Source organism: Dipteris shenzhenensis, chromosome 29 (assembly GCF_047967505.1).
Source record: "Dipteris shenzhenensis isolate YYH24624 ecotype China chromosome 29, Dip_SZ_1.0, whole genome shotgun sequence".
In the NCBI taxonomy this organism is placed as follows: Eukaryota; Viridiplantae; Streptophyta; class Polypodiopsida; order Gleicheniales; family Dipteridaceae; genus Dipteris; species Dipteris shenzhenensis.
The window spans coordinates 2,937,716-2,957,165 of record NC_141624.1 but is presented as its reverse complement, the minus strand read 5'-3'; the positions used below and the strand labels follow the sequence as shown (position 1 = coordinate 2,957,165).

Here is a 19,450-nt window from a genome sequence, read left to right as displayed (position 1 = left end):
AGCCGCTTGCCTCTCGTGCTAGTCGTGCCCGTGAGGAGGTGTGGAGGCACATTCCATCCCATCCCTGGTCCAGCCTAGCATGCAGGCGACTTTGTTGGCACCGTTCACTATGGATGAGATGTTGGAGGCCTTGATGGCCATCGACGGACAGAAATGCCCAGGTGAGGATGGGCTATCCCGGGCATTCTTCACCTCCTTCTGGGACCAGATCCATCAGCCCCTCCTTGCAGCTCTGCAGGGGATTTTCAGCAGCGGTCAGATGCCAGAGAGCCTTTCCTCGGGACTGATTTGCCTCATCCCGAAGGGAGGAGATAGACAGGAGATCCGCCAGTGGCGTCCGATCACTCTCCTTACCACTGCCTACAAAATCCTCGCCAAGATGATCAGCGCCAGAGTTCGGCCTCTACTCCCAGACCTCATCCATGACACTCAGACAAGCTTTGTCCAGGATCGCAGTATCCTGGATAATGTCTTCACCTTTTCAGAGGCGGCGGAGTGAGCTCAGCACAGCGGATCACACCTTGCCATTCTTCTTCTTGACTTCGAGAAGGCCTACGATCGAGTAGATTGGTCCTTTTTGGAGGGGACTCTGGAGCGGCTAGGTTTCCCGGCAGGTTGGATTCAGGGTATCTCAGCTTTGTACAGGACAGCGTCTAGCAGGGTCATCATTGGAGGCAGGATGGGTGAGCGCTTTAGCTTGGAGAGATCAGTGCGTCAGGGCTGCCCCCTTGCTCCTTACCTGTTTCTCTTCTTCGCCGAGGCTATGACTTACTACCTTCGGGCGAGGTCCACAGGGATCAGGGGTGTTCGCCTTCCACTCCGGGAGGACACGGAGCTTTTGGACTCGGAGTACGCAGATGATACAGCCCTTTATGTCGACGAGAGGATGCTAGAGAGGGTGCGGATGGCCCTGGAGGTCTTCTGCTCGGCCGCTGGTGCGAAAATCAACTGGAACAAATCAGTTGGTTTTCTCACAGACCTTGGGGCGTGTTCTCAGTGGGGGCGATTTCTGGGTTTCAGATGGATTCCACGGGGACAGACAGCTAGATACCTTGGCTTTCAGGTTGGCCTAGACATCACGCCAGCTCAGCAGTTTCTCCCGGTGCTAGACTCCATCCGACGGAAGCTGGCTTTCTGGAGCACTGCTAAGCTCTCTCTTGCAGGTCGTGCCCTGGTAGTTAACCAGGTCCTCCTAGCCACGGCTTGGTATGTGGCTTCATGCTGGTGCTTCTCGAGATCCAGCGTGGCACAGCTCAGGAGGTTGGTTCGGAACTTCCTTTGGTCCGGGGAGGATGGTCTTAGAGATACCAGAGCCAGGGTTGCTTGGCAGACAGTCATTCTTCCGCAGGCTGAGGGTGGCCTGGGTGTCATCGATCCAGAGCTTCAGAGTCAGGCCTTGTTAGGCAAGCTTGTCATCCGCGGTTTGACCCCGGGGGGGAGACGTGGAAGATGTTACTTCAACAGGGAGTCGGTTCTTGTGTCCCGCGCCGAGGTGGAGAGTGGCTACCGTCCCTCAGGTGGATCTTCACTTCCGCCCCGCTCACTCAGCCCCGTTCCCCACTCGTTCGTAGCCTCCTCATGGTTTGGAGGCGGCTCCGCCTCAGTCTCATTCAGTCCCCTCCCAGCTGTCAGGAGGAGATCGATCGCCAGCCGCTTATCTGGAACGGTCAGGTCAGAGATGCCGAGGGCCTTCAGTTGGGGGAGAGATCACATATCAGGTGGGACGGCTGGATGAGGGGGCCAGCCCGGTCCCTTCGAGTTTGGAGGGATACGTACAGACATCTGGAGACGGCTGATCTTGCAGACGCAGCTGGAGGTGCACGTGGAGCCCAGGCGAGACGCACGGAGATCGACGGCGCGATCCCAGCTGGTTGGTTGGTTCCACCTGAGCCTCAGGTCCTCATGCCTTGGTGACACCCGCTGGCTGGGACAGTTCACCCCCCGTGGCATCCCATTGGTGATCGCAGGACGTATGGATGACTCCTCTATCTCCTTCTTCGCGGTTTCTGGGGATGGATGACTCAGGAGAGAGGATGCGCTCATCGACCCCCTACTCCCATGGCAGAGGGTTCGGGTCGTAGGCCTTTTGGGGAAGGTCTGGCGTACCGACCCTAGCATCGAGCAGGACCAGATGCAGCTCTGGCGTCTTTGGCTCTGGGAGGGGCGGGCCTTGTCAGAGCTTGATTGGGACCCAGGAGAGGTGGTGGCCAGAGATTGTGACAGGACAGGGGCCGACTTCCTTCTTCGCCTACAGCACGACTCTGGGCAGGCGAGTTCTTGGGAGGATGCAGAGCCGCCCCCCCACCCAGCGACCCAGCTGGTACGCACAGGGTATTTCCAGGTTCTTTTTGCAGGCATTCTGGAAGGCCTTGTGGGAGAGCTGGCGGCCGCGGAAGATCTCATACTTCCTGTGGCTTCTTGCCCACAAAGGTCTTCCAATGGGAAGCTGGTTGAGGCAGATAGGCCAGGACGGATGCTGCCAGATTTGCCATGCGGATGAGGAGTCACCAAAACACTGCCTGTGGAGCTGCACTCGCGCCCAGGAAGTGTGGAGGTGGACTTTCGGGATTCTTACTCGTGCAGCACCAGAGCTAGGATTGATCACTTGGGGCGCGTTCTGTTGGTGCAGCACCGCACCTGGTCTTCATCACTTATTCGAGGCATGCTAGCAGGACCCCACTTTCGTTATCACATAGGGGACGTGGGGGCCGCTCGAGGGTATCCCGCAGCACCTAGCAGAGGCTGATACAGGAGTTCGGGAGAGGCAGCCAGTCTGGGAGATTATTAGCAGCATTACAGGGTGGCACATCTGGACCTCGCGCTGCGCGCAGATCCTCGGTGGCACCTCCTTATCGACTGCCCAGATCATGGCGGAGATTTGGAGTGAGATTATTCATACCCTCAGAGGCCAGTGGGACCAGATTCAGGGAGACTCCCGGGCCGGTCAGGAGAAGCGGAGACGCTTCCTCCGGGCCTGGGACACACAGGGCCTCTTCTTCGAGCAGACTACGCAGGGCCTTCGGTGGCACTACTCACCACCCCGATGGCTGTTCGTTCACACTCGTCTTATCCCTCCGTGAGAGTATGATTTATTCTGCAACCTTTTAGGGCTGTGTCCGATTTGTGAATGCAGCCCGTCAGCTATAAGCTGACCTTTTGTATCTTGTTCTCGAAGTAATATAATTAGCACTGTTTTTTCGGCAAAAAAAGAAGCTGTTTTGGCTGTTTTTTATCTGCTGCTGCGACATATGGTTACAAAAGGCTTTACATCTCTATTCATCACCATTTTTTTGGATCCCAGAAGTATTTGAGTTTTTCGACATCTGTCATATCTGTTAGAAAGCAGTCAGGCGGTTGCTTTGTACTGCTATAGCATGAATACTCTCGTGTGCTGAGAGTTGAGAGACTATTTCAAGTGGTGAAACCGTCTTTGTCCTCCCGCTTAGAATGAGGAAAATCCATCCTCGAGACAGAGATGAGGCTATTAATACCATGCTTAGCAAGGTTTTCAATAACACTCTAATGTAGCTTGAGATGTGCATGATTACCATATGTAATCGGCAGTTTCCGCTCTATTTTCTTTTAGTCTAGTTGTGAAAAGATGGGTGGCTGGCAAGACATAGACTTGGCATTTGCGCTATACTTCAGAAGCTTTGACAGGTCAAGACTAATTTTGAGTTTTCTTTCCTTCGCATTTTTATCATGATAGCTGAATGTCATAGAGTCTTCAAGTGTGTCCTATTGCAGGGTTTTGTTTGTGGATATTGATTTTGTTGTAATTGTATCATCATTCATAAAATTTTCAAAGGAAATCTACTCTGAGGGAAATTTTTGGTATCATCATTTATAAAATTTTAAAAAGAGTTCTACTCTGAGGGCAATCTTTCGTATACAGCTTACTTGGTCGTTGCTGATGAGACGATTGGGAGGCAGATACCCTTTGCATTCTTGGAGCTTGTCAAGGATGATTTCAAGCGACAATATGGTGGTGGCATGACAGATAATGCAGTTGCTCATAGTCTTGACCAAGATTTTAGGTATGCAAAGCTAGTGGATTTTGAAGCATCTCTTTTAAGGCGTCTTTACAGAATGCCAGTGTGGGTTGACTCACCAATAAAGCATATTGAGAGTTTTGCAGATCTCACTTGAAAGAGCATATGCAATATTGTGTTGATCACTCTGAAGAGATTAATAAACTTGAAAAAGTGAAGCAACAAGTGTCAGATGTGAAAGGCATCATGATGGATAATATCGATCAGGTGAATATTTAATGCCATTTTGGAGTTTTTAAAGGATGAATCTTGGAGAGTGTCTTGTTGTCAATAAGTCTTGGTTTTAGTGAGGCATTATTAGTGACAGAGTTAAGAAATTAGTGGAATTCTGTTATGTCATGGATATGAAATCGAGAAAGATTATTAGACATCTAGTTAGCCTTTTGAAAATCCTTCCAAGATTTAGCTCCACAAATTAGAGATGCAAAAGGCATGGTTTCAATTATTAAGTGTCTATATTGTTAAGATTTTATCAGACTCTGATTCACATTGCAAGTTGCCTTATAAAAAAATGTTATAGGGATGTTGAAGCCACTTGGATCAAATTATCAACAAGCACAACTAAAAATACAATTTATCGACCTTGATTAATATCAAGGGAGCAACAAAATTGCTTTTCTCCATTTATATATTGTATGTTGTAGAGTGGAAGAATTTTTGTTCTTGCAAGCAAGGATGAGAGGATGGAGAAGGAAGCAAACAACAATGCAGGGGCGCATTGCAATTGAATTTCCTCGCTACGTTCTTCTTTTCTTTGCATAAAGTAGCAATTCTTTTTAGAATTGAATCTTTTCTGAAGTTCTATATATGTGTGTGTGTGTGTGCGCATGTGGATGCGTATTTTATGGGAGATCTTCCTGCAGCCCAGCAAGAAGTGTTCTTTCACTGCTTTTAGCTTTCTTGTACTAGCTGTTCTTTACTGGAGCAGCTAGCTGTCTCACTTTGAGACAGCTATGAAGTACATTCTTCTTAATGAAAGGTTCCTTGGAAGAGTCTTCATCCTTAGCTGTCTATCATGGCAGCAAAGAAGAAGGATCAAAGGGGGAGATTGTGCCTCACCATTGGCTACGTTTCGGAGCAGGAAGGAGGTCAAGAATCCAAGTCAAGCACTGCCTTACTTGTGGCTGTCCGAGAGGATCAGTTTGATGGGAAAGGATGGCGAGGCCCAATAAGCTCATAGGGAGGATGCATGCCAAGTGTTTTGGAAGTGTTGCAGAGGTAGAAGAAGAGTGTTTATGTCTTCAGGGGTCCACATCTAGCCAGTACTATGTTGGTAGAGGGTGACACACTGAACATATCTATGTTTGTATTGTTTCCATCTTGGATGGAAATATATATTTGCTTATTCTACATCTCTCTTGTGCATTGTCCACTTAATGCTGCACGTCTATCTAAGTACACATTAGGATCCATTCGCCAATCGATGTGAAAAGGCCGATTCCAACACTGAAAAAGCTCCGTCCGTGAAACTACTGCCCAGGACACCCTGAACGCGGGCGCAGGAAGAAGGAGAAAGAGAGGGTAGGACAGAGGGGAAGGGAAGGAGAGGATAGACTGAAGGGGGAGACGGAGGTAGGCTGAGGGGGAGGCATGGGGAGCTGAGTTAGGAAGGGTGCGGGGAGGGAGAGGGAGGAGGTTTTTGTTTTTGTTTTTTTTAATAACTCTTTTTTTTGGGGGTCTCCTTGGGGGGGGGATAGGAGGGAGGGAAAGGGAGGGCGGGGGAGAGGAAGGAGGGGGAGGGGGAGAGGAGAGGAGGGCGGGTTAGGAGAGAGGGAAAGGGAGGGCGGGGAGAGGAAAGGATGGGGGAGGGGGAGAGGGGCTGGCGGGGGAGAGGGAGGGCGAGGGAGGGGGGCGGGGGGGCTGGCGGGGGAGAGGGAGGGCGGAGGAGAAGGGGGCAGCGGGGAGGGGGGCAGTGGGGGGGGGGAGAGGGATGACGGGGGAGGAGGCCGGGGAGGAGAAGGGGGGCGGGGTGGCTGACGGGTGGGGGAGAGGTAGGGCGGGGAGGGAGAGGTAGGGGCAGTAGGGAGGGAGAGGTAGGGGGCAGCGGGGGGGGGAGAGGGAGGGCAGGGAGGAGGAAGGGGAGAGGGAGGGTGAGGGAGGAGGGAGAGGGGGCTGGCGAGAGGGGAGGGAGAGGAGGAGCAGCGAAGGGGGGAGAGGGGGGGCAGCAAGGGAGAGGGAGAGGGAGAGGGGGCTGGCTGAGAGAGGGGAGAGGGGGGGCAGCAGCTCAAGAAAGATGTGGAATTAGAGGGCTCCACATCACTTTTCGCCCGCATCTTTGGGTCACACCCTTCCAGATCACAAGCTAGAGACTGGATGCTGGCGGTGTTACCAAGAGACCTCGCCCCACACCTCAGGGATATTCAACTTTTGGGATGTGGATTCTTTCAAGTGGTTTTCGACTCCCATGAGTCCACAGCCCTTGTTCTCAAAGCTAATCCCCTAGCTTTGGGTTCGAGGAGGATCTTTCTTTTACCCTACACCGTGGGCTTCAATCCGGTCGAGGAGGACAGGCAGGTCACATCACTGTTCATTAGATTTCTTGGTCTTCCTCAGGTCTACCATCGACTTCTTGCCACTATCGGAGCCACATTCGGAGTGGTCACTGAGATCCCCTCGCTTCCTGACATGCCTTCTTCCTCGGCAGAGGCAGTTAGTGTAGACGGGGTGCCTCGTGTTAGGGTCATTGTCTCTGACCCTAACATCTCAGATGACGACATTATGCTTCAGCATCCAGACGGCTCTCTCTTTCAACAGAGAGTCGAGATTTCACGTAGACAGGACCAGTGCAGGATTTGTAGGATCCTTGGGCACTTTGCTAGAGACTGCCCAAGGAAGAGAAAAAGACCCAAGAGGTCTTCTGGTGCGGCTCCTTCACGTACTACCACGATTGCACCTCCCCAGCACCCTGTACCACGCACTCCAAGACCACCAAGAGCAACAGGGTGCCCTGCTTCGCGCACCCCAGGACCACCAGGGGCAGCAGGGCGCCCAATGCCCACAGCACACCCATTACCACGATGGAGAGCTATCAGAGCGGCTCCCTTACCTTAGGAGGAGACTTTTGATCCTGTTCAGACAGACGCCTTCTAGACTCCAGAGGTGGATGTTGCTGCAGCCCCAAACACTACAGCTCCACATCAGGAGGGGCCTTTAGATCCACCAGCCTCAGTCACTTTGGTTTCTGACCCCTTGGTTTCTGACCACGAGGGGGCTACAGATACTTCTTCCCCGCAGACTGTTCCTGCTACAGTCAGGACAACCGAGAAAGTGCAGGCGGAGATGAGGACTCCTGATTCCTCTTCACCCCAGCCACAGGCCTCCTCAACCCCCAGCTCCAGTTCTGTTGATAGAGGCCTGGCAGGTCCTTCTCCTCCATCTTCCACGAGTGCAAGTCTTCTTCGCACTCCTCGGCCAGACTTGCTTATTATCAGGAATTCTTTTTCGGCATTGGCAGATTCGGCGACTTTCATGGATATTGAGGAGTTTGTGCCCTCCACCTTAGGGGTCCCGGTCATTGGGATTCCTTATGACAGGGCCTCCCTTTCAGCAGGTGTGGGGATCCTTTCACCTGTTGAGTTTCCAGCCCTCAGCAAGAGTGTTTCGGCCAAGGGGAAGCTGGTCTCGTCTACTAGGTCGGGTAAGCCTTTCCATCCAGCATCCTCCTGTCGATGAGGATAGTCAGTTGGAACATACAGGGCCTAGGCGGAGTTCCACACCGTCGCCGTAGGTAGCTGATCCGGAACCAGCTTCATCCAGGTGTCACTGGAGGTGCTATTGATATCCTTTTTATCTAGGAACACAAGCTGGATGCCAGTGTGATTGTTCTAAGTCTGGCAAACTGCTTTCAGGACATACCTTCTGGTCGCCTGCTATGGGCACAAGGGGAGGTACTTGCATTTCGGTCTCTCTTTCTATTCTCCCCTTGGTTGTTGGTCATGGTATTATCTCCCCTTCTAGAGCTCAATGGATCATTATTTTGATTGGAGGGCGTAAGATTGGTCTTCTCAATCTTTATGCTCCCAACAACAGAGGGGAGCGGATCTCCTTTTGGAAGGAGTTACTCTCTTGGGCCCCCATTGCAGATTCTTGGATCATTGGTGGCGACTTCAACATGGTTGAGTTGCCTTCAGACAAAAAGGGAGGCAGACAGGGTGGAATTCATTCTTTGGAGAGGGCAGCTTGGGATGCCTTCCTCTTTCAGTTCAGTGGCAGGGACACTTGGTTGGATGATGCCTTTCATATTATGCCACAGTCACTCCTGTACTCTTGGTTGAACAGGAGAATACACATGCCCATTCATGCACGGATTGACAGATTTTATGTAGACGATTTGGCACTTGACAGAGGAGGATCTGTATGCATTTCTACTGGGGTTTCCACCTCATATCATTTTCCAGTGGTGTTGCAGGCTCTTGAGCCTCATCGAAGAGGACGCTCTGCCAGTGTCAGGATTCCGGATGCTTTTTATGTAGAGGAGGGCCTCACGGAGGATATTTTACAGATTTGGGTTTCTCACATATAGGGTGGAGCTGTCCACCCATCTCAGGTAGCTGCAGCCTTATCCGGATTTAGTGACTATTATCATACAGTCGCTGATTCTAGGAGACGTGAGATTCTCATATGTGAGATTGGTATACGCCAGCAGTTAGCGTCCCTTCAGAGGGAAGAGCAAAAGAGGTCCACAGATGCTTGGATTCAGGAGCGCCTTGCTGCAGGAAGGGCTCATTTGCAGGCATTGTTGGATCAAAGAGCAGAATATGCCTTTCATGCACGGGAATCCTCTTGGATTCAGATGGGTGGCAGGGTCAACAAACACTTTTTCTCTACTCATGGGCCCATACATAGTAGAGATAGTGTTTCGCAGCTTGTTGACTCAGACGGGGTGTTACAGTCAGATCCTGATGCTGTCATGCGTGTAGCTTCAGATTTTTTTCCATCACGTTCAAGCTTTTTACAATAGAATGGCCTCCTGAGTGCTAGGGAGATGGTGGCAGTGAGGGGCTGCCTAATCTGATACCAAATGCGAAGAAAACGGAAGCTTGGAAGCAAGGGAGATGGAGGGAGCAAGCTGAACTCAAGATTGCAAGAGGAAGAATTAGAGTACAAGGACTTCCCAACATGACAAAATCCTAGGGTGACACCCAACACGGGTTAATCCACACGTGCTAACGCTTACTTAACCTTAGATAAGGATAAAACGTACCTTAACCCTTCTAACTAGTGAATACATTGGCCACTGCCTTAATAATACATTATTTCTAACATACCCAGGGAAGAGAAACCTTATTGACACTCACAGAGACAAGGAAAACATAAATATGTAAAATAAATCTCTCAGGGTGAGATGTTCCCCATACAGCTATTGCACACATTTGTGCGCTTTCATGCTACTTTGGTGATGTGTTGGTGAAGCTCTCGGCATGGATGCCCTTGAAAATGATGTCGATGTAGTCCACGGGAAACATGGTTTAGGGCATTCAGCCCATGACTCTCAAAATTGTAGGTTTAGGGTATTTAATGTCGGATTGGAGGCTTCAAATGGTCCCCAATCTGATCCCAAAATGAAATTAAAAAACAAGGGATAAGCCCATCTGAGCCAGGGCACTTGCCCTTGTGAAGGGCAAATAGAGCAGTCCTGAATATATGTTGGTTAAGGGTGCATCAAGTGAGACTATCATATCTCTTGTCACCAACATAGGTAAGTGCTGCTAAATAGCAACTCGAGCATCATCTTTGGCCTGTGTGTCCGGATCTTCTATAAGAAGGGAGGCATAGAAATCTGTGGCCACCTGCAAGATGGCATTTGAATGTGTCTGTAAAACTCTGTATGAGTCAAGAAGCTGTGAAATGCTCTCCTTACTGTGTCTGGAGCCAAGAGTAGAGAAGAAGTGTTTGTTGACTCTACCTCCTGTTTAAGTCTAAAATGACTCTTTGGCATGGAAGGCATACTCTGCTCTCTGATCTAACAGTGACTGCTACTAAGCTCTTGCTGCAACAAGGCACTCCTGAACCCAAGCATCTGTAGGCCTCTTGTGCTCTTCCCTCTGAAGAGCAGTTTGATACGAGCAACTGAATGATAAAAGTCACTAATATCTGAGAGGGCTGCAGCTATATCTGACGGGGAAAGCTGCCCATCATGCATGTGAGATACCCAAGTCCGCAACATTGCCTCCGTGAGACCCTCCTTTGTGTAGAAGGCATCTGGAATCCTAATACTGGTAGAGCGACTCCTCACATGAGGATTTGAAACAAACAGAACAAATTGGAAAGTGATTTGAAGTGGACACCCCATGTGTAATGCATACTGACCCACCTCTATCCAGAGCCCAATCATCCACATAAAATCTGTCAATCCGTCTGTGGATAGGCATCTGCAACCTCTTGGTCGGCCAAGAAAACATGAGTGATTGTGACTAAGTGTGGAAAGCATCATCATGCCATGCATCTCTGTCACTGTATCAAAAAAGGAAGGCATCCCAGGATGCTCTCTCTAGGGAATGGATACCATCTTCCCTACCTCCTCTTTTGTCTGTGGGCATTTCAACCATGTTGAAATCACCCCCAACAATGATCCAAGACTCTGCAATGCATGACTAAGAAAGCAGCTCCTTTCATAGGACACGGTCCCCTCTTGAATTAGGGGCATAAAGGTTTAAGAAACCAACCTTACGCCCATCAATCAAAAGAATGATCCACTGAGCTCTAGAGGGAACTATGATCCCATGTCCAATCACCAAGGGTAGCATCGAAGAAACAGAAATGCAAGTACCTCCCCTGGTGCCCAAGGCGGGTGACCAAAAAGTATGCCCTGAGAGAAGCTTACCCGACTTGGCACAATCCGTGACATCCAGTTTGTGTTCCTGAATCATGAGAATATCAATTGGGCCCCCAGTAACACCTGGATGAACTCGGTTACGAATCAGCTGCCCACGGCAGCGGTGAGGTACACCTCCGAGGCCCTAAACGTTCCAACTACGATGGCAGTGTTCCTCATTGGCGAGAGGATGAGGCCAGATGAAAAACCCTACCCGACCTAGTAGCGGAGAGCAACGGCTTGCTCCATAGGAGAAAGCTCCTTCACATGAACATCTGAAGGGACATGAGCAACCTCATCAGCACAAGGAACTAGGACAGGAATATCTTGTGCTTGTAAAGGAGGGTCCGTGGCGCCATCAGTAGCCTCTTGAGGTGGAACTAGCTTAACGACTCTGACTAGCACCCAATAGGGAACAGCTGTAATAGGACGTGCTGAAGGTCCCGTTCTTGCTATAAACGAAGGTCCAAGATGAGAGACTGTAGTCGATGGTCCTAGGCGAGAGGTGGAAGGTCCAGCAGTGCGAGAAGTGGTAGGATGTGCGGTAGATCGTGAAGTAGGTTTAGTCGAGGTGGTGCTATGAGGCGCTACACCCGTGGACCTTTTAGGCCTTTTCTTTTTTCTCTTCCTTGGGCAATCTCTGGCAAAGTGCCCAGGGGTCCTGCAAATCCTACACTGATCCTGTCTCCCAACGATCTCGACTCTCTGGTTGAAGAATGAGCCATTTGGATGCTGGAGCATGATGTGGTCATCCGCAATGTTAGGGTCAGAGACAATAACCTAACGCGTGGTACCTTGTCTGGCCTGGCTGCCTCTGCTATCGAAGAAGGCATCCCAAGGAGGGGGGGGGATCTCGGTGACCATCCCAAAAGTGGCTCCAATGGAAGATAAGAGTCGATGGTACACTTGAGGGAGGCTAGGGAATCTGAGGAAGAGTAAAAACGTCTGGGCATTCTCCTCCAAAGGATCACAACCCAACGAGAAGGGTGTCAAGAAAATCCTCCTGGAGCTTAGTGCCAAAGGACTGGCGTGAAGCACTGTACCTGTTGCATCCGGGGAATAAAAAACAACTTGAAAGAAAGGTCGACCAAGGGTGGGACCCATGGATGTGAGCAAAGAGCGATGGCGAGCTCTCCTACTCTGTATCTTTTTTGAGCTGCTGCAACTCATCTTTTGAGAATGTGATGGTTTTTGTGGCCGGTGGAAGCAGGCGAGGATTGGTTGAAGGCAGAGCTATCGTCAATCAGGGTGGGAAGGCCGACTCGAACACTGTTAAGCTCCGTCTGACTAAAAAGTTGCTAGGGCAGAGAAGAGGGTGAAGGTAGAGGGTGAGGCTGAGAGACGGGTAGAGTGAGGAGGTGAAAAGAGGCTAGGAGAGGCTAGAAAGGGGGAAAGGAAAGGTGGAAAAGGGGAGGGGAGGGCCGAGAGGAGAAGCTAGAGAAGGGGTTGAGGGAGGAGGGGAGGGGTGAGGCAAGAGGCTGAAGGAGGAAGGGAGGGGTGAGGCAAGGGGAAGGGGGGGAAAGGGAGATGGAGAAGAGGGGCTGAAGGGGCGGGAGAAGGAGCTGAGGGAGGCGGAGTTAAGGGGCGGGGGTAGGGGCTGAGAGAGGCAGAGTTAGGGGGCGGGGGATGGGGCTGAGGGGGCAGGGGTAGGGAGGTGAGAAGGGGGCTGAGGGAGGCGGGAGAGGGGAGTCAGGGAGTGGGCTGAGGGGAGGGAGGAGAGAGGGGCTGGGAGGGAGGCAGGGAGAGGCTGAGAGAGGGCAGCAAGGGGAGTCGAGGAGCAGCAACAACTCGATGTTTTGAAAATAAGAATCTCTGAACTTCAATGACTCTGAAATTCAAAGATGCAGAGGTGCCCACAAAGGCAAGTTGAGTGTCGACGGCTTATTCTTGGAAGGCGGCCACACTTTGACTGTTGGAGAAGAAAAGGATTGGAATGAACAGCTGGGTGCCAACGTAGAAGCTGGATAATTGATCACAAGTTTGAAAAGAGGGATGACTTGAGGGCAGCAGGTGTGTCGATTACAGCAGCAAGAGGGGCGATTTGTGAGCAGCAGTGTGTCGAATACAGCAGTGTGCAAGCAAAGCCATGTCATCATTTTACAAGATGTCTTCATCAGCTGTGGGTGGCCTTTAAATGATGTGCCATTTCTTGCAGCAGGTCGGCCTGGTTGCCTACATGTGTAGGCAGAGAAAGAAATCTTACAAGCAGCATCTTTTGAACAGCAGCAGGGCAACCAACTTTTGCAGCCTTAGGAGTTTGAAATGTCAATGGTGAGGCCTCCATCATAGTTGACTATCTCATGGGATCTCCTGCCTTCGCTTCACATATTATTGACTTTTTCATCTTACCACCACCACCTCCAAGAGCAGACCACACCTATCTCTTTTTTAGTATATCCACATCACTGTCTAGACCGCACACCACAACCCCACTCACACACTACCTACCATGACATACACTTTTGATAAAAAACTAAAGCCCGAGTACTCCGCATGCCTCTCCGATTTACTTAGAGGCATTGACCACATGCCGCTCTTAGAGGATCGAGCTACCCTCATCACACACTCTCCATGAGGCCACCCTACCTCACAGTGGGTGACACTCCAATGGTGGATGCCAAGGCTTTGTTCACCAAGATGGGCGTAAATTCACATGTGAGAGCTTGGAGAGTGGGCAAGGCTGAGACATCTGCAAGGTCACTAGTGTTGAAACTCTAGATAGCGATGCATAGGCTCACCCTCATGAGCAGGAGGAAGCTTTAGATGATGATCTCACACTCCTACAGCAGGAGGACCAGAGGGAGGGTATGGTACCCATGATGGCAGCCCGAGGGGCAGGGGAATGGGCTACATACAGAGATGGGAAAGTGATCATCCAAAAAAGGGAAGATAGGGAAGAAAGGGAAGAAGGGAAAGTGGGCAGCACATCAAGGTGTGTTACTCGTGAGATGAGAACACAAAATAGGCTGAAGATGGCAGTGTGAAATTGTAATGGCACCCTCTGGTCTGACCCAGGGGGTTTCTCAAAGACCTACAACAACTTTATTGTTCCTCCTCTCCCTCTCAGGGCTGATCACTCATATCTAGCTTTTAGCATCTTGGCTACTAACCAGCCACTAGGAGAGCCCCTAGTGAGACCAGCTGTCAATTATGCAGCACCTTTTTTGGGGGTGTGATGTCTCGGCGACCGAGTGGAGGAGATTTGAGGGCTGCAGATGATTATGGAGTCTAGGATGATTTAGAGTGAGCCCTTGATTTCCCATCAGATAGTATAGGCAGAGCTCGCCATGACACCTCTCTAGGTTGATGCCATTGTCCATACTGTGACATTGCTCTACAAAGTTTGGGCCTTATCCCCTAGAGACTGTCAAGGCTAGCACTAGAGTCACTCAAACAGCTAGCAAAGAGTGGGGTTGGTATCCACATGGTTTGCCAACTACAGTATGTAGATGGACCGGCTTCCATAGCCTTTTAGTATAGCATGGATGCACCACTTGATTTGATCCCACGAGATGAGATTCACCGTATCATATGGTTAGATCTCCTCCAGCTCCATACATCTCGGACCAAGAGCTCCCTGCCAAGATCCAGTTCTATCACGATCACCTCTTGAGAGTATCGGAGGATGGACTCATCATCAGACCCCAGTACCTCGAGGACAGAGGAGTCTCACATGCATTGAGGATTGCCATTGTACAGATGCAGGTCCTCTCCGGATTGAGGCAGTGAAAGCTGTAGGCATACCCAAAGAGCAGCGAATTTGGCGGTTATGCAAGTTGGGGGAGGTCGAGATAGAGGAGCCTTTCTTATGTGTCTTCCCAGCCAACTACGAGATCTGGGGTCGATACCACTGCCTCTTTCAAGAGGGGCACAGCTTTGTTCCAGTATCCACTCACGGCTGATCCACTTCCATGATCAGGTCTTCATTGGAGCTCTATCTACTTGAGATGCAATGACACAGGGTGACACTATTGTGATAGTTCAAAGAGCAACAGGGGGTGATTGTGCCAAAGGACGCTACGGTAGACCAAGCACAGCGACACATCACGGACTTCTATGCATTTGAATCAGCTCCAGGACACAGTGGGGTGGAGGAGGAGGAGCTAGCTGATATGAGGGCAATGTGATCAGGGGGGAGAGATGATGCGACGCTGCCAAGCATGGGATGCAGAGACCCCACATGACACCACAGAGAGTGACCAAAGCATGCATGATTGAGGTCCGGTCTATCTCAGCTCTTCTGAGAGGAGACTACCAGATATGAGGAGTGACTCTTGACATAGCCAATCAGATATAGAGATCGAGGAGACCACGTCCTCTGCCGCAACAAGAGAAAGACGGAGATCCAGGATATCTTTGCAGCCACCAGAGAGCCACCACGGTGCTAGGTTTCAGCTTTTGAGTTCTAGTTGTCAGTTTTTCATTTTAGTTTTGTTTGAGCTCTTGAGCTCTTTAGCTTAGCATAGTACTCAGCAAGGGCCCTAGCGCCCTTTACTTCAGCCCATTGAGGCTTGTATGAGTTCTTTTCCCTTGGTGTACTGTGTCCCTTAGGTGTCCCGAGGACGTTAATCTCTCTCTCTCTCTATATATATATATATATATATGCAATAGAAGCATAATTTACGAGATCATGCTGTTGTCTTACCTCTGAGTCTAGTGTCTCTGATTCTACCCATGTTAGTTTCGAGCTACCATTTTTTCATATGCTGTACTATATTTGAATTTGTTCTCTTTTATGATAAGATGCTGAAGTAGTTAGTGTGTTGGGCTGTTGAGCTGTTTCATGCATGGAACACAATGCTCCACTATGTTCAAGTATTAATGATTTATTCAATTTAGGTAAGTGCTTGATAGATTTTAAAAAATATTCTTCTAGAATAGCCGCTCATTTGAGTGTAAGCTGTCCCTTTACAACATTTTCTTTTAGTTTCTTTACTGGAGGACATGATGAATTTCTCTCTTCCAGGGATGTTCAATCAGCATGCAGCATCATTATCTTTTGTAGTATACTGATCGTATTGACCACTTAAAGTGTCCTAGTGCGCATAGGCTTAAGAGTCCTTGGTATCTTTGTATACACCCATTTGCCTTCATTTAGGGCTTGAGGTGAATGGTTGTAAGTAGTATAGAATCACACTCCAATCATAACATACAGTCTCTGCCTGTGGTAGAATATCTTGCAAATATAGCAAATGCAGCCCTCTCAATGCTTGAGGGCTGCACTATATACCAAATGAGGATGCAATCCCTGAATGTGACATGCACGGTCTCCAGAATTGCTTTTATTATTCTTGCCCTGTGCTGGTCTTAGACAAGGCATACAACTTAGCCAAACGTGTCAACAAAACAAGTGTAGAAATGAAGATGGACATCATCAGATTCCTTAAAATGTCCCAATTGCGAGGCTTACCTGTTCTCTCCTCTATGCACTCTACTGCTTGTTTCTCTCTTTTAATGACCTTTTTGTATCAATGGCCACTCCACAAGTCATTTTGTTGCTTTTGAGTTATCATTATTTATGGTTTGTTTCCATCCCAATGCACATTCTGATAGTTTTTGTCTCGTGTGCAAATTTTCCATGTGCAGGCCTTTACCAGGGGCGCGCAACTCAATGAGATTTCTGTGAAGGCTGAAGATCTCCGTAATCATGTGAGTATTCATGGTTGGTTGGTTTTTGGCTTAGATTTCCCTTGAGGATCAGGATAATATAGATCACATTTATAAACTTGAGGTGGCTCCAATAAGAGCCTGCAGCAAGTAGGCTGTATAGGATTTGTCGTCTTAAGGTCAACATTGCTCATTTTCTGTATAGCAAAATGTCGTTGAACCATAAGCCAATTTCTTGCTTTTGCAGGCTGACGTTTATCGGGATCAAAACAGGCAACTCAGGCGAAAAATGTGGATGCAGAATATGAAAGTAAAGCTGGTGGTCCTTGGAATTGTGATTGCACTCATCCTCATCGTGTGGCTGTCTATATGCCGTGGCTTTAAATGCCACTGATGTTCCTTTGACTTGGTTGTCTCTTATGGGAGTTTCATCATTCTTGTATCAGAAGGTTGTGGAAGAATTCATAGTAGCAGAGCCCAGGAGCAGTATCTCTATTAGTGGACGGCTCTTTTGTATTGATCTTGGACAGAGCCCAGGAGCAGTATCTCTATTAGTTTTGTTAGCTTGTGAGACTCTGAGTTAAGCATATGTAAATAGAAAAATGTGTGTGTACAGTTTTTGTTCAAGATGACCTTTTCAAATTTTTGTTTTCGCTCTGATTTAAGTTCAGAGTAAAGAGAAGATTGTGACTGTGTACAGTATTTTGTTAATGCAAAATGTTGGTTTGTCTGAGGAACTGTAACCGCTTTGAAATTTGTTGGAAATGAGTCTTGGCCTATTATACGTTAGGATAGCTGGTTTTGTAATGATAAGAATAACTGTTGTACAGCATGACAGGTCCTGATTTGCACTTTTAACAGTTAGTGTTGTGAATCACAGTATTTACTGCTTGTTAGTTGATGAATTAAATTTTAATCAATCTTTTTGCTCATGCGTGTTCAGAATAATTGTATGCCTTGATGCCTTTTACCTGTACAGGTACTAAGGACCTCACAGTGAGGATCCTCTGCAAAAACCACCCCATTCTCTTTCTTTAGTTTTAGGTGGCTCAAATGTTTTTCTTTTTCATTCACTTCTCATTGGATCTTGGCCTACTAGGAAGAGCCAATTGGCTTCATGAGAGGCCAATGATCCCTTTGATTCCTTTGTGAAAGTGCAGCGGATATGCAAGCAAACTAAAACAGCAAGGAAATGCATATGATAACAGATGGAAATGCGGAGATGTCAAGGAAAACTCTGCATTAGCTTGCTGAGAAAGCCTCCATGAATTGGTTGTGAGGGAAGGGGGTCCTATTTATGGTGGAAGTTCCTCGGCCGACTTTTAGTCGGTCTGACTCCACCAAACTAGGATGGGTCTGGTCGGTCACCCATTTTGGTTGGGTGGCCAAATCTGGGCCTTAACAGCCTCCAAATCAGCCCTAATTCAGGTCAACGTGCAGTCCTCCAACCAGTAGGTGACCTTGGCAATGTGCCATGACTAAACTCCCAACTACCCTACAAAAAACATTGATAAAGGACACACACTACACACCTCTCTGGGTGGGCACATTGAACAAATATGGAGAGGGAGAGGAGACGAGTGGAGATGAGGAGAGGAGGCATAACTAGAGAGCATACCACACATGATTTAATTATAACTAGTATGAGTTGAAAAGAATAAATATATACAAACCCTTTTAGGGTTAGGGTTTTTAACCCTTGTGCCTTTTAGCACTCTTTTGTATTAGTGCTATGCACATATGATTTATGAGGTTGAGATGAATCCTTAACACCTTCCCTCATGATCAACGTCATGAATTAGTAAGTGCTCTCAATGGAAGCGGAATGGAAGAGGGTGAGAGAGAGAGTCAGAAGAGAGCCACATAAGTTTTGGTGGGTGCAGAACACCTTAATATTCTATGTCATTCATATATATGTGTTTGAGTATTGTATGTAACCGAGGTTAAGGCACAGTGGCCTTTAATCTCCACGATCTCCCACTTAAAGGCCAATGTGCCTTTAAGGGAGAACAACTAGTGGACATACTATCCAATCCCCATCAATACATGAAAATACTCAAACCATTAACTAGGTAGACTCTCATCAGCATATATGCAGGGTTATCATTTGTATGAACCTTGACAAGCTCTATGCGCTTGTCCTCAAGTACATCCCTAATGAAATGGTACTTGACCTCAATGTGTTTAGTCGTTGCATGAAAGATCGGATTCTGTTCTAGTTGAATAGCACTATGTAATGTTGGTACACCCGTATGAATCCCCAAATCTCCCACTAGCCAATCAGGCCATATAGTCTCCTTGCAACTCTTTGTGGTTACAACATACTGGGCCTTTGTGGTAGACAAAGCAACACACTTTTGTGCGCGAGACTTCCACGACATTACACCACCTCCAAAGGTGAACACATACCCAGAAGTGGATCTCCTACTATCCACATGCCGCCTTGCATAGTCTGAATTTGTGTACCCAAGTACATGCATCTCTCCTCTGTCAAAGCAGATGCATCCAGTCAATGTCGACTTGTATGCTTTTAGGAGTACAGATCCATGGGCTCAGTTTTTCGAGCTTGACTATCTGCATCACGTCATCGTCCTGTGGATAATTGGTGGACTCGATGATTATTCGACACCACACCTAGAAGTTTAAGAGAATGGGGTAGATGGCTGGGGTTTGAAGATCAAAGGGATGGAGATAAGCTAGCGGACTGAAGATCTAGTGAAAAGTAGCACATAGCTAGAATGGGGCGACAGTGGTCCGAACTTTGGCGAAGGATGGTAGGGAGTGTGTTGGGCGAGAGAGGGCCGGTGAGATCGATGTGAAAGACAAGATTTTATGTGCGTAGTGCATCTGTAGGGCTTGGGGGATTGTGTGTGGGGATAGTGTGTAGGTAGCGATCTATGTGGAGACCTCCTACCACTTTGTCTAGTTCTGAAACTGTGAGCTCAAAGAAGTTGATCCAGCCCTTGCTTTTCTTCCT

General features: G+C 48.7%; 1 protein-coding gene across 1 annotated transcript in view; it reads left to right on the top strand.

Annotated features, from left to right (window-relative positions):
• Positions 1 to 17,186, top strand: part of LOC147882310 (vesicle-associated membrane protein 721-like) — a 46,160-nt gene extending 28,974 nt beyond the window's left edge. Inside the window, exons 2-5 of the mRNA XM_087400374.1 lie at positions 3,896 to 4,037; positions 4,139 to 4,259; positions 16,453 to 16,515; positions 16,721 to 17,186. Of these exons, the coding sequence (XP_087256500.1) occupies positions 3,896 to 4,037; positions 4,139 to 4,259; positions 16,453 to 16,515; positions 16,721 to 16,867 (473 nt within the window). The 3' untranslated portion in view covers positions 16,868 to 17,186. The remainder of the gene's footprint in view (positions 1 to 3,895; positions 4,038 to 4,138; positions 4,260 to 16,452; positions 16,516 to 16,720) is intronic.
• The last annotated feature ends 2,264 nt before the right edge of the window (positions 17,187 to 19,450 follow it).